Source organism: Hylobates moloch, unplaced genomic scaffold (assembly GCF_009828535.3).
Source record: "Hylobates moloch isolate HMO894 unplaced genomic scaffold, HMol_V3 SCAFFOLD_2, whole genome shotgun sequence".
Lineage (NCBI taxonomy): Eukaryota > Metazoa > Chordata > Mammalia > Primates > Hylobatidae > Hylobates > Hylobates moloch.
Genome location: NW_026652277.1, coordinates 175,039,911 through 175,055,347, shown reverse-complemented (window position 1 = coordinate 175,055,347; position 15,437 = coordinate 175,039,911). Strand labels below are relative to the sequence as shown.

The window sequence follows — 15,437 nt, the reverse complement described above, 5'->3', positions numbered from 1 at the left end:
AGGGCACGTAAAATAACTGTCTTCTGGTGCCAACAGTGGGAAGCGGGGGATAGATTTATGCCATAATAGTGGGCATTTGTGAGGTCCACACAACAGAACATAGAGAGCCCTCAAGCACGTTGACTGCAGCACGAAGCCAGGGCAGGAGGAGACGCTGGACCAACACCGTGGTGGGATCCAGCACTCCTCTGGGTTGGGTCTCTGACATCAAAGTCCAGAATCTGTGTGGTCAGTCCCTAGGAGGTGCAAAGCCCATCTTCAAGCCTTTCCATGTCCAGTAACCAGGAGTCGCATGGAGAACTGAAGCCAAGGAGAAAACTGAGCCCCATGTGAAATCAGGGAAATAATCAAAGGGAACAACAAATGGTTTGGGGGAATGTGTTTGCTCCTAGTGCTCACTTCAGAAAAAAATACATTTTTATAAAAAATGCACACCGCATATTTTTCTTGCCGAAGTGCCCTTAGCAGTCTTCTCTCATCTTGATAGCTTTGCCCTTCTTCTGCCAGATACCCAAGCGGAGAGTTAGCACGAAGTCTCAGAGGTGCAGGTGTCACATCTCCAGTGGAAGGGACAGATGAAACATGGCTGGGTAAATGCATGATTGACAAATTGACACACCAGTCATCTGAGCCCAGGTGCTCTTGCTTGTGCCTGGACTGCCTTCCCTGGGAGTGCAGGAAACCCCAGATAAAATACCCACCCAGCCACCCTTCCCCGCACACCCAGGAAGACAGTCCCTGTGGAAGAACCTCATTTCACTTCAGTTTTACAAAATTTACCCTCACACATGCCGGGAGGAAAACAATAAATAATTAACAGTGCATGAGCATGTCAAATGGAAAAAGAAAAATGCCTTTCAGATATCTTATGAATGAATTTGTTCTTGGTTTGCAGATAAGGAGATTAGCCATGTTTCCCTGTGCTTGACAGAACTTAAGCAATCTCTTCAGCGGCTTGCTGTGCAGTTTTTACAGAGTTACGTGAAGCAATTGATTGTTCCTGGAAGATGGTGGCGATGCCTGTAATCAAATAGATGGCAATAAAGCCTTCAACTGTCATCCACAGACACAGCCACTTGCCAGAGCCAACATGGGCCGAGGATAGAAAGTCTACGGCTCTGAGACGCCTGGCAAGGCCTCTCTAGTTCCTGCAGTTCCTGAACCTCAGGGGTGGTGGGCGGAGGCCGTTAGATTAGCGAGGACACAGGCTGTGCTGGAAGGAGGGGTCCAACTGGGATCTCTGACACAAACATGGCTTAAACAAAAAGATACATAATTCGTTTTGGAATCTCAACTGCTTTTGTGTAGACATAACTTTTCTTTTTTTTTTTTTTGAGATGGAGTCTTGCTCTGTCTCCAGGCTGGAGTGCAGCGGCGCAATCTTGGCTCACTGCAATGTCCACCTCCTGGGTTCAAGCAATTCTCCTGCCTCAGCTTCCCAAGTAGCTGGGATTACAGGCACCGCCACCACGACCAACTAACTTTTGTATTTTTTTAGTAGAGACGAGATTTCAACTCGATTATCTCCATCTCCTGACCTTGTAATCTGCCTGCCTCGGCCTCACAAAGTGCCAGGATTACAGGCATGAGCCACCGCGCCCGGCCCACATTAAATATTTTAAGATTCCATGCAGGTGAAGCAACGGGAGAACCTGGCAAGAACAGATGCCACCCTGCCAGGCAGCCCAACAGGCCTGCCCCCTGTGTGCTGGCCTCTGAGGCCTCAGGCATGGGGACTGGCAGGAGGCCCACTGGGGCGGAGAGAAAACTCTGAAGCTTGGAGGAAGGAAGGTGTGATGAAGCCTGGGTCCGTGTCCCTAAGGGGTCCTGACACTCTGGACCCCGCCCTGAGTCCATGACTGGCCTCCCCTTTGTGAGGAGAGTAGGCCCTACATCATCAGCAACCAGCGCTCCCTCCAGCCTCCGCTCATTTCAGCTGGGCGCTGCTGCTGCTGCACAGAGGCCTACAGAAGCCACCCTCGGAACCAGCGCCCGATGAGAAGGCCGGACCTGTGTTCCTCTACACCAAGCCAGGCGCTGGGGTAAGCATAGGAGGTGACATGCAGGATGGGAGGGTGGCCCTGAGCACGCCTCCGTCCCAGGACCAGCCCATATCCGAGAGCACAGGGGCCGGGGTCACTAGGAGCAGCAAGTGTGCACTGGGACCCCCGGGGGCAATTGGTAGTCAGCCCTTCATACTCCTGCAAAGGAAAAGCAGTCCAGGGTTGTAGGAAGTCAGGTACTTTTCAATCCAAAAAGTTCCTATGGTGCACGCAGTGCCTCCTGCGTGCTGAGGTGCCCATTATATAAGAGTGCATGAAGTAGACCCAATTCTGAGACTAAAGTTACCAAAGGAGGAGTGTAAATTAACTGCATCCTATAGTGGGTACAGGAAATTCAACTGAATTCAACCAAAGCCAATTGAATGGCCGCTGTGTTCCGGGAACTGTGACAGATGCTAGGGTTATGAGACTGAACGGGATCATCTATGAAACACACATGGCTGTAATTTAGGGCCGAGCGTAATTGCTTCCATAGGGTAAGTGTGAAGTGGTATGGACCCCACATGGGGAGAAGAAAATCCCCCCAGGGTAGAAAGGAAGGGCTTCGAGAAGGAGTGGGCATTCATGCTGGGCTTCCTGAGAGAGGTGGGCTTCCATCGGCAGAAACTCAGGGGCTCTGGGGGCATTTGAGGCTGAGGAGGGTGGGCCAAAGCACGGGGCTCCTGTCGTCACACACGAGCAGGAAGTGGGCTGTGACAGGCCGAACAGCGGCCGAGGACGGGTGCAAGGCCATGAGTGCGTGCCGGCCTGTGGCCTCCACACCGCAGGCAGAGGTCACGATGAGGAAAGAGATCACACCTGCCCATCTCCAGTCTTCAAAGAGGCAAAGTCAGCTCTCCCAACTTGGGCTAGTGACGGCGTTTGCGTTTCAAGCAGCTCCGTCTACCCTGGGTTTGTTGGAAATGAGGCTACTCTGGGTGTCTCGGGGCTGAGCCCAAAGTACACATGGGACGTGATCTTTGACCTCCAGGACCTTAGAACTTTCTTGAGAAAACAGAACTTTCCTGATAATTAACAGAATAAATAGTGCATGATCTCTGGTTTGATAATAAAATAATTATTCTGTGTTTCAAGCCATACAAATTTTTATTCAAGAGAACATTTATGTAGGAAGTTTTTTTAAGTTGGTCAACTCAAAAAACGGGACTGTCTCATAATTGGGGTGAGAAGCATTCTACATTCCATATAAACTATAAGCCACAGCTATCAACTATGCATCAGGAAAGGTGACCAGCAGAATGTTGACCATTTACAGGCCAAGTGCTTGAGGGCGACTGATCTCCACAAATGTCTTCAATGACTTAGAACAATCACGCACAAGGCCTGCAACTACTGTGCATTCCTACCCAATAAAAGTGGGATATTTTCTATGTCTACACCAAGCTTGTCTGATCTGAAGCCCTCGGGTCTCATGCAACCCAGGAGAGCTTTGAATGTGACCCAACACCAATATGTAAACTTTCTTAAAACATCATGAGTTTTTTTTTTATTTTGTTTTTAGCTCATCAGCTGTCGTTAATGTTAGTGTATTTTATGTGTGGCCCAAGACAATTCTTCTTCTTCCAATGTGGCCCAGGGAAGCCAAAAGACTGGACACCTCTGGTAGACCATGTAAATCAATGAAAATGACCAACGCAAGTCTCAATCATTTAAGAAGTTTATGTGCCAAAGTTAAGGACGCACCCAGGAAAAAGAACACAGAACCACAGGAAAAGGCTGTGGCTTATGCTTTTTCCCCCAAAGAGGGTCTGGGGACCTTAATAAGTAAAGGGAAAAGAGTGGGTATTGGGGAAAGAGGAAGAAAAAAAAAAGGAGGGTCCCTAAGAGGGAAGCAGTTGCAATTTTTTGAATCTTTGGTCAGCATTCACTGAATACACATTTTATAAGTGGGGCTGGTAGAGGAACAGTCACTTAGCATTCGTCTTGCTTAGTGAAACTTCATTTTTATATAAGATGAAATAAACATAGGACAGAGGATGCCATCAGCTATGCATTTGCCTCAGGTAAGTGGAGGGATGACTTTGAGTTCTGTCCTTTGTCCCGTGCCTGTGAAGATGAATTACCATCTTACATTGTCAGGGTGAAATTCAGCAGAACTGATCTTGGGTAAAGATCTTGGAGGCCACCAGGAATTTCCTTGTGAGGGAGGTCACTATGTAGCTTTTTCGTCTTTGCAGCCATCTTATTTAGGAGTAAAATGGGAGGCAGGTTTGCCTGATGCAGTTCCCAGCTTGACTTTTCCCTTTGGCTTAGTGGGTTTGTGATTTTGAGATTTATTTTCCTTTTACAACAAGTCACTCCTAAATTCGGAACTCACTGTGCTAAGCTATGTGGAACAACAGCTGTGTGTATGAATTTTACATTCACACCAAGATGGCATATAGGTTTTTACATATTTACGGCTTGGCTAGAGGGGTGGCTATTAATAGTTAAAAAGTGAAGGAAACCATATTTGCACAAGAGAAACGGAAACATACAGGTTATGTATGGTGAATCTCCAGGAATTCCAAGTAAAGCAGGGAAATGCTTTTGTAATTAACCTCTGAAATCATAAAAGTATAGGTCTTTTTATATTAAAATGTACAGTTTTCTTTCTATCTCTTGCACATGAAAGAGGCAAAGAGCAGCATTGCCTATTCATTGGCGGATGTTTTCTTTTGTTCTCTACGTTGGTGAAAACTCCTTTTACAGCATCGGGTATCAAGGTCATTTAAGAAGGGCCCCTCTCCTTGACCCCAAAATATTTTCTCCTCATTTCAGTTCAGTGACACCTGAAATTCCTGGTGTTGAAGCACGTGGTTTAACACTTCAGCTGGATCCCGGGTCAAATGGAAAGTTGCTCTGGGGCTGTCTGTCCTTTAAGCAGTGAATGTGCAGAAAAGATAAAATGTGAAGAGAAAGACTCTTAGTTATTTTTGCAGAGCCTGTCTTGGGTGGAAGAAAGCACCAAAACTAGGAGCTGTTGGCTAAGGAGGCTGCCGTCCCTGGGAGCCTCTCTCTCCTACTGCAACCTGTTTTCCCTCAGTCTTCCGGGCAAACCAGTGGGCCCTCATCTACAGATCAGGATTCCCACAGTGATGGAATACATTATTTTTGGCTGACTTCCTTGCCATGGGACCCCATACACCCAGGAATATCATCAAGGTATGGAAAAAGGGGGCTCTTCCCCCTTCCTACGCCAGGAGGCTGTGGCTCCTGAGAAACTGGGTCACTCCTGGTCATTGGAATGCTGTCTGTGCCCTGATGACATTGACTGGTGTTCTAGCCCTTGAAGAGGGAAGAGCTGTGCCGGCTTCAAAGTGTCTGTCTGTGGGCTGCATGGTGGAAGATGCCGTGTGTTTCCTTGTTCTAGGTGCATATGCACTTGGGTTAAATGGTGGCTCAGTACTGAATGATGGGTGGTGTTTTCCTTCCAGATGAGGACTCTGACCTTTGAATTTTTCAGCAGGTGGCATTTCATAGTAACGGAGTCTGACATACACAAAGAGGACATCCACCTCCATTGCCTGCTCTTGTAGGCTGTGATGTGGCAATGACTCTGTTTAATCTCCAGGATCTCAGAGGTTACATCTTCGGTACTGAGTGCTTCACCAGTGACAGCGAGATTCTGGGCAGGGCCTCCCCTACCCATGGAAACAGGCACAAGGGCCTGCACTGTCTGGATGTGTACTCCCACCTCCCTTCCTAAACACTGGTTGGGGGAATAGCTCAGATGTGCTCTAGTTTCCTTCTGGAAGCTTCCATGTGGAGGTCTGACTGTACTCTCCTGGGATGCTGCCCAGTCAGGGACTCTTTATATACCAGGTGTCATTGACAAAAGAGCACTTTCAGTGTCTGCAGTTCAAAGGGCCCAACCCTCTCTCTATGGCCCCCAACCTTGTTAAGGACCTGCTCACAGAAGCCCTCCCAGGGACCACACCTGAAACACAGGCTCCCACCTCAGGAAGCTTTTGGCAGTGCAAGATGGAGATCATGACGTTGCTGATATAATCAGAAAGTTCCTTGGTAGTTGACATATTATCAGCAAAATCACACTTTTAGCTACTTCAGAGACAACCATAACTCAACCGTGTGACTGCCCAGTGAGGCTGAAAACCCTCACTGAGGCCCTGAAAACCCAAATACAGTTTTTCGACATTTTGAGATTATGTTGAATGACTTCTTTTCAGATAAAGCTTGCAGGCCCAGAGAGCTGTTTTAGTTGGGCTGTTCTGTCTATGCTCAGGGTTAAAACTGGGTTGATTAAATTGACAGGTGTCCCAGCTTCTGCCCCAAGTAAGTGGCAAATACTGTTACATAATTCATAAATTCACATTATATTTTTGCTGTAATATATTTGTATATTTGTATAGTACATTTGTATCATATTACACGTCCCTTTGCCTTTTAAATCTGAGTACTGTAAACATAATTTATTCTTCTCTAGATAATTAATTATTGATTATAAGCTTTGGCAAATATAAATGGATGCCTTCAGGGCCTAGCCACGACCCAGCCTCTGCAATCAAGTGCCCCAGACCACTGTGGTTTTATGTGTTATTTGTATCTTTTGTGAATTTTTTTACGCTAGTAGTCATTCTTGTCTGGTCCCAGCACCATCTCACCAATTCCCCACCAGCACATCTGATGTATTATAGGCTAGAAGTCCAAATATTCAAAAGCATATTTTATATTATATAAATGTTTCCATGTATATATATAAATATACACTCAGATGTCATACGCACACGTGCGCACGCACACACACACTGATTTAAGCACTGAGAGTAAAATTGTAGCACTCACTCTCTTTGGTAAAATGTCAGGTTTTGTGATGTTTGTTTTCATTGATAGTAGATATCGCACTGAATTTTGGGTTCAAAGCCAAGGGGTTAAGTTAGCCATAAATCTCCTGGCTTCCGACCTAGAAAACAGATGTTATAAAAATGGAGGAAAAAATTTAGGCAGATATGAGCAATGGAATGGGAATTGTGTGTCTGTATTACTTGTACTCAGTATAGTTTTTCAATGGTTGAAATAAAAACAATGTACTGGCCAGGTGCGGTGGCTCATTCCTGTAGTCCCAGGACTTTGGGAGGCTGAGGCAGGTGGATCACCTGAGGTCAGGGATTTGAGACCAGCCTGACCGACATGGTGAAACCCCATCTCTACTAAAAATACAAAACAAATTATCCACGCATGGTGGTGCCCACCTGTAATCCCAGCTACTTGAGAGGCTGAGGCAGGAGAATCGCTTGAACCAGGGAGGCGAAGGTTGCAGTGAGCCAAGTGTGCCATTGCAGTCCAGCCTGGGGGACAAGAGCAAAAATCCATCTCACAACAACAACAACAAAAAAAAGAAAGAAAGAAAACAATATACAAAACGTTTTATTCCACTAATGTAAAGGAAAAGATCTAGATCCCTGTGCCCCTCCCTCCCTGCACTTTGGTGTGTTGGTTCATTCATTTATTCCACAAACATGAGGGCACCCTGTCCAGGAACACAGATTAAAAGGACACCCGTGGCCTTGTATTTCAGCCAGCAAGGCAGCCAGTGGACATTTCCCAAATCACACAGGCCCCAGGACCAAAAAGGGCAGTGAGGGAGAGCATTTGGGACGGAGGCTCAGCCAGAGACCCAGGACGGGAGCGTGGGCATTCCCATGATCCCTTCTGCAGTGTGCAACACTGCAGCGCGAGCTTGACAGCGCCTGACTAGGCAAGCCTGCGCAGCTCAGCTCCTTGTCCAGCCGAACCCAGACGCTCCCCGGGTGTGCTGGGAGAACACAGGGTGAGGTCGTGGTACACCAGTGCCCTTCCTGTTCCTGCACAAGTTCGCTAAGAGCTATTCAGTACAAATGAGTGTCATTTTCTCTTTATTTTCATTATTTTATTTTATTAACTGAAAAATATCAATTGTATATATTCATCGGGTACCTAGTGAAGTTTTGTTATGTATAATGTATAGCGAGCTGATCAGAGTAATTAGCATATCTATTGTCTCAAATATTTATCATTTCCTGTGCTGAGGATGTTCAATATCCTCCTTCCAGCTATTTGAAACTATTATATATTACACTACTGTTAACCCTGGTCACTCTGCAGCGGCATAGAACACTAGGACTTCTTCCTCCTGTGTGGATGTGACTTTGTGTGCTTCCCCAAATGTCTCCTTACGCCCCCTCCTCCTAACCTTCCCAGCCTCTAGAATCCTCTGTTGTACTTTTCACTTCAATTAGATCCACTGTTTTTTTAGCTTCCACCTATGAGTAAGAACATTCGGTGTTTAACTTTCTGTTCTCGGCTTATTTCACCTTACATAATGTTCTCCAGTTCCATCCATGATGGCATGAATGACAGGATTTCATTCTGTTTTGTGGCTGAATTGTGTTAAAGTGAAGTAAATATGGCCTGAGAGAAGGGCTCCGTACTTCGATATTTGAGTCCTTGTGGATGAACCGTAACCCAACTTAATAGGTAGACAAGATTGAAACCCCAACTTAGGAGTACGCACCTGTAACAATCGCTGAGTCCTGGCCAATCCCAGCAGCCATACTTCAACCACTCATACACTGCTGAGTGTCCAAACCGTGTTCAAATCAGGCAAACAGCAACCTGTAACCAATCCAGCTGTTTCTGTACCTCACTCCCGATTTCTATACGCCGCTTTACTCTTGATGTCTCTAACTTTGTTCTGACGATGAGGCACCCCTGGAGTCTCTCTGAGTCTGCTGTGATTCTGGGGGCTGCTCGATTCGTGAATCTTTCGTTGCTCAACTAAACTCCTTTAAATTTAATTTGGCTGCAGTTTTTCTTTTAACAATAGAATTCCATTGTTAAAAGAAAAACCTTAGATACATTAACTGTAACAGAGTTTAACTAAGAAGGAACTCTGCATGAATTTGGACGTCACCAAACCAGAACAGGTTCAAAGACCACACAGTGTGTCCGGGTGGGTGAGAATTCATGGAGGAAAAAGGAAAGTGAGGCGTGGAAAACGGAAGTGAAGTACAGAACCTGCTGTTTGTTACAGCACGGGGTTTGCCTTCTTTGAACACGGTTTCAGCAGTTGGCTGCCTGTGATTGGCTGATTAGTAGTGTACTAATCACTACTTGGTGACTAGTACAACAGTAAGTTACAGTCTCTTTACCCTCCCATTAGCTGACAGCTCCCTGTGTATGAAGAAACCTTTAGACCCAACTTATAAGGAGGCAATGTTAGGCTAAATTCAATTTGATAGAGTAGATACCACATTTCCTGTATCCATCTGTCCCTGAATGGACCCCTGGGTAGATTCCGGATCTTGGCTATTGTGACTGTGCTGCAGGAAACACGGGGTGCGGTTGCCTCCTGGATGAACTGTTTCCTTTCCTTCCGACAGATGCCCAGTGTGGGGGGGGCTGCAGGATCGTGGGGGGTTCTGCTTGTAATTTTATGAGGAGCCTCCACGCTGCTCTCCACAGTGGCTGTACTGGTTTCCATTCCCACCAACAGGGTATAAGAGTCCCCTTTTCTCCACACCCTCACCAGCCAGCCTCCTTCACTGAAAGAAGAAATAATAATATACGATTATGATATAATATTAATATAACTAGGTATTATCACTGTGCTCTATATTTATTTAGCATATTATGTAAGATATTGTTGTATACTAATTTGTATTAGGTATTAATAATATACTATTTAGAAAATAAATTAAGCATATAAATATATAATTAAATCAATTCCCTGCCATGGGTCGTGGGTGGCACTGCTCATCCCCATCCCCCTTCTCAGTGACGGGGTCTTTGTCCCCCTCAGCACAGATCAAGGAAGAAAATCTGCAGGGAGAACTGTCCTGTTACCATAGGCACGAGAGTCCCTCCGAGACAAGACAGTGGTTTTGCTCATTGGCTCGGCTGTCCTGTTACAGAACAGGGGCTCGGCCTCACCCGTGCAGAGCTAAAAATTGCACTGAAGAGGATGTGGTCTTGTTTGTTCCAAACAGGCAGTCTCTACCCCACAGGCAAACTCCACCACTACAGCTAGGGTGACGGAACGTCCTCAGTCAGCTTCAAAAACAGCATTTGCTTCCTTCAGAAGTGGGAGGTGGAGCCATTTAACTGAAAAGAAGCATTTCCTCCCCTCTGTGTGGGCCTTGGGGGGCTCCTCCCCACCTCTGTCCCCCGCCCTGGGATGATGGCCAAGCAGGCCACACCCTCACCCACACCCCAGCCCACACCCGGGCCCTCTTCACGGCCACAAGACAAAGTGCTGGCTCTCCCTCCCATGCCAGGGGCTGCAGACGTGTCCCAGCCGACTTTAACAAACTGCACGTGCTTTCCACACACAATCAAACCAACCGCTGGCTGTGGTCAGCATCTTCAAGTCTGAGAAAGGCAGGATACAAGATGTCTGAGCTAGTTCCAAAAGGACTTTGGGAAGAAAAAGCTCTTGAGTATGCATTGCTCTCTGGAGGACATTCCCCAGTGGGAAGGCAGATGTGTAGTTGAAATGGGGTCCCCAACCTGGTATGGCTTGCCTGGGCAGCCCTGGGAAGGGGCAAAGCCTTGTGGACTGCTCCAGGGAGGGCCGGCCACTCCTTTTGCTGCTGTGGGAAGAAGGAACTGAGGTTTGCAGACCTGCCCTGTCTCGGACGGCACTCGCTGACCAGGCACCGTGGAGCCTGGAGGGGCCAGGCCAGGCCCTAAAAGCCTATTCCAGGGGAAGCAGGGCTCAGGCCAGGGCGCGCCAACCTTCTAGAGCCTCTGATGCAACATTCTCAAGGCTGGGAAAAGGTGGGGGTGCCAGAGACTGGACAACATTCAGTCTGCAGTCTGGCGCAGTGTCCCCACACTGGTTTGTGAAATGGCGACTGAGCTTCTACAAGATTCAAGAGGGAGCTGTGATCAGATAAGTCTGGAAAACAGCATATTTCTTGGCGATAGAAAAGAAGCGTTTTTAACTTTGTTTAATCCAGTATCCATGGTTATTCCACTCTGGATTTCCTCCTTCACACACATGCACACACACACACAGCACACACACAACACATACACACAGATAACACACACAACATACACACAACACACAGACACGCAACGCACCACACACACAACACAAAATATACACACAATATAAGCAGCATAGACACGACACACAACATACACAGCACATACAACACACAACACATGAAACACACAATACATACATACCACATATGACACACAATACACATTCACATATACACACACAGCACATACAACACACCACATGCAATACAACACACATACACAACATAAAACATACAACAAACAGCACAAACAAAACACACACCACATGCAACACACGACACACACACGATACATACAACACAATACACAATACACACACAACATAAACACACAGCACATACAACACACAACTCATGCATACCACATGCAACACACAACACACACAACGTACACACAACACAAGCAACACACACAACTCATACAACATACACAACACACAGCACACATATATGCTAGATGCAACACAACACACGACACACATGCATGCCATATGCAACACACAATCCACTCACACAACACAACATACAGACAACACATACCACATGTGACACACAATACACACAACATGCACACAAAACACACAATACACACAACATGCACAGACAACACAGAAACAAACACACTCAACAGGCACAACATAGTCACACACACACACATACGCACTCTGCTTGAAACACTTGTTAATAGCATGGAACAGAGTTTGAAAGCATTATTGTAAACTAGGACAACTGAATTTTAATAACCATGATGGATTGATCAATTCTGTATGTTCCTTGTCAATGCAACAGCAACACTGGAGATGCTGTGTGTTCATTGTCGATGCTGCTTTGTTCACAGATCTTTGAGAACCACCACCCCAGCCTGTACCCTTAATATTCCATCTGAGGCAAACCACACTGAGCAGCCGCCTGCAGGCCTGGGAGCAAGGCTACAGGAAGCAGGTGTCTCCATCGCTCCCTGGCGAGGCCTCCCAACATGGAGAAAAAGGTGGGTGGGCAAGCCAGGTTGTTCATTCGTTCATTCGTTTGTTCCTTCTTTCCTTCCTTCCTTCCTTCCTTCCTTCCTTCCTTCCTTCCTCCTTTCCTCCTTCTTTTTTCCCCTCCCTCCCCTCTTCCTTCTTCTTTTTCTTTCCTCCTTCTCTCCTTCCTTCCCTTCCTCCTTCCTGTTCTCCCTCCTTCCTTCTCTTCTTCCTTCCCTCCGTCCTTCCTACCCTCCCTCCTTCCTCTTTTTCTACTCTTTCCTTCCCTCATTTCCTCCTTCCTTCCTTCCCTCCCTCCCTCCTTCCTTTCATGTAAAACCTTCACTGAAAGTACAGCATCTGTCAAAATTTACTTCTTTTATATCAATCAGAAATTTTCAAACACTATAGAATTTCCACCAAGTAAGTTATTTATATCATTATGTGATCAATTTTGCATGAACAATACACATCAAAATTGCCTTAACTTGAAAATTTTGATGAGCACGTTGTCTCAGGACTTTGAAATATGTACATTTTTACCAAGTCTTTGACATTTTTACCTTTTCTCTAGATCTTAATGAAACATCACACTTCATAATCAGTTACGATCTTCTTAAGAATTATTCTGCTTTCCTTCTTCGAAGTTCAAAAGAATATTTCAAATCCGCCTTTTATCTTTTAAAATGTGAGGCAAAATCTCCACATTATTATTTGTACTGAATAGGTTTTAAAAACTTAAGTTGTTCTTTCCGACTCTCTCTCTCACTAATAACCACTTATTTCAGTGACCCAAGCCTCTATGAACCGAAATCCCTCCAGTGGGCCTGACAGGTCGAGTGGGTGCATGGGGAACTATGGTAGGTGCCTGGCCTTCTTAAATTTCTCAAGCCAATAGAACTCTTACTAATTTTATGACATCATTGTTTCACACCTCTTGTAATATATTTGAATTCATTTAACTAAATGAAAGTTGACATTCGTGTTTTGTTCTTAATCATGCTCACTTTTTAGGCCAACAGGATGTGTCGCAGATATGGGTCTGCAGGGACTCAGCCCTCAAAAGTATGATGGAGTATTTGCAAACATTTTTAACATGTTACTAACACGATGCAATAGCAGGGTAAAATCTGAAGAAAGAGTAAAGGGGTTCCCAGGACAAGATGGATTTATTCTAATAAAGGGAGCAGAGATGGGTGCATTGGTGAAGAGATGTGGGTGTCCGGTGAGACTGCACAGTGGGAGGGTGGACAGGCAGGACAGCTGGCAGCACCAGGTGCATGCTTTCATCAGAAAAATCTACTAGGTTATAGTCTTGACCACTCTCCTAACCTTTCTCAATGACCCATTTTTAGAAAAGAAAACCTCATTTGATGGCGGAAGATGAACCTTCAGGGGCCCTCTTGAAGCCGCTGATTTTTCGCGTTGACGAGACCACCCCGGCTGTGGTGCAAAGCGTCCTCCTGGAGCGGGGGTGGAATAAGTTTGATAAGCAGGAGCAGAACACGGAGGACTGGAACCTGTATTGGAGGACGTCCTCTTTCCGAATGGCCAAACACATCAACGTTAAACCATGGCAGCAGCTAAACCACCACCCCGGAACCACCAAGCTTACCAGGAAAGATTGTTTGGCCAAACACCTGAAGCACATGAGGAGGATGTACGGCACTTCCCTGTACCAGTTCATCCCCCTGACGTTCGTCATGCCCAACGACTACACCAAGTTCGTGGCTGAATACTTTCAGGAGAGGCAGATGCTGGGCACCAAGCGTAGCTATTGGATTTGCAAGCCTGCCGACCTATCTCGTGGGAGGGGGATACTAATTTTCAGTGACTTTAAAGACTTCATCTTTGATGATATGTGCATAGTGCAGAAATATATCTCCAATCCTTTACTTATTGGCAGATATAAGTGTGATCTCCGCATCTATGTTTGTGTTACCAGCTTTAAGCCTTTGACCATTTATGTTTATCAGGAAGGGTTGGTTCGCTTTGCCACGGAAAAGTTTGACCTCAGTGACTTGCAAAACAATTACGCCCATTTGACCAACAGCAGCATCAATAAATCCGGGGCCTCTTATGAGAAGATCAAAGAAGTGATTGGTCGTGGTTGTAAGTGGACGCTCAGCAGATTTTTTTCCTACCTTCGTAGCTGGGATGTGGACGATTTGCTTTTGTGGAAGAAAATCCACCACATGGTTATTCTCACCATTCTCGCGATTGCACCATCCGTCCCCTTTGCTGCCAATTGCTTTGAGCTCTTTGGGTTTGATATTTTGATTGATGACAACCTGAAACCATGGCTTTTGGAGGTCAACTACAGCCCAGCCTTGACCTTGGATTGTTCAACAGATGTGTTGGTGAAGAGAAAACTTGTCCATGATATTATTGACCTGATTTACTTAAATGGTCTAAGAAATGAGGGGAGAGAAGCCAGTAATGCCACACATGGAAATTCCAACATCGACGCTGCAAAAAGTGACAGAGTTGGGCTTGATGCTCATGACTGTCTTCCTTATGATTCTCTTTCGTTCACAAGCAGAATGTACAACAAGGATGACTCTGTGGTGGAGAAAGCTGTGAGTGTGCGTCCTGAAGCTGCACCTGCCTCCCAGCTGGAAGGAGAGATGAGTGGGCAGGATTTTCATCTGTCAACAAGGGAGATGTCACAAAGCAAGCCCAAGTTACAGAGCAGGCACACGCCTCACAAGACACTCATGCCGTATGCGTCCCTCTTCCAGTTGCACTCCTGCAAGAAGAAGACCTCCCCACGTGTCCTCTCAGACCACGGCAAAGCTCCAGACCCCCAAGCAGGCAACTTTGTTCTTGTTTTTCCTTTCAATGAAGCGACTCTCGGAGCCTCCAGGAATGGATTAAATGTCAAAAGAATAATCCAAGAGCTCCAGAAACTAATGAATAAGCAACATTCCTAAGTGGTAAAAAATCAAATTAAGAAAAAGTGGCACAGATTTTTACAAACCAAGGATTCCTCTCCTAGAGAAAGCAATAGTTCAAGTCCCTACCTGTGCCACCAGCATGTTAACTACGACATTGGGACTGAAGATGTGGCCATATGTATAAATGTAACAGCTCTGACAAAGCATAATATGTTCCAGTGGTGATTAAACTACATTACATCCCATGTTTACTTGCTCAGGTGTCTTGAAAGAATTCTGCAAATACCACACAGCCTCCTACCGGTAATTGAATACGCTACACTGCAATTATGCTATGTATGTATTTAAACAGGAGAAAAAGATTATTCTAATATTTTTAAAGGATTTTATTAAGTGAAAACAGTAGAAAAGAAGCCAGGAGTTAACTTTCTGTGTTTTTTTTTAATCAACCATTTATTTGTGAAAATTATTTTGTTAACTTAAAGA

The 15,437-nt window shown here is 45.7% G+C and overlaps 1 protein-coding gene across 6 annotated transcripts; it reads left to right on the top strand.

The window, feature by feature from the left end:
• The first annotated feature begins 1,906 nt into the window (after nucleotides 1–1,906).
• Nucleotides 1,907–15,196, top strand: TTLL2 (tubulin tyrosine ligase like 2). 6 transcript variants are annotated; one of them, XM_058435675.1, is made up of 4 exons: nucleotides 1,907–2,042; nucleotides 4,824–5,207; nucleotides 11,934–12,083; nucleotides 13,410–15,196. In XM_058435675.1, exons 3-4 carry the CDS (start codon nucleotides 12,072–12,074, stop codon nucleotides 14,985–14,987), a joined length of 1,590 nt encoding a protein of 529 aa, XP_058291658.1. In that variant the 5' UTR covers nucleotides 1,907–2,042; nucleotides 4,824–5,207; nucleotides 11,934–12,071; the 3' UTR covers nucleotides 14,988–15,196. The 6 variants fall into 6 exon arrangements, with proteins under 6 accessions (XP_058291658.1, XP_032022006.1, XP_032021996.1 ...); XM_032166115.1 differs by lacking the exon at nucleotides 4,824–5,207; XM_032166105.2 differs by lacking the exon at nucleotides 4,824–5,207 and having other exon boundaries at nucleotides 11,934–12,087.
• The last annotated feature ends 241 nt before the right edge of the window (nucleotides 15,197–15,437 follow it).

Coding starts and splice junctions, on each gene's coding strand:
- TTLL2 (XM_032166105.2), top strand. CDS start 1,996: ATGAGAAGGCCGGACCTGTGTTCCTCTACACCAAGCCAGGCGCTGGG. Junction 2,043..11,933: donor ACACCAAGCCAGGCGCTGGG/GTAAGCATAGGA, acceptor CTTTGTTCACAG/ATCTTTGAGAACCACCACCC. Junction 12,088..13,409: donor CAACATGGAGAAAAAGGTGG/GTGGGCAAGCCA, acceptor ACCCATTTTTAG/AAAAGAAAACCTCATTTGAT.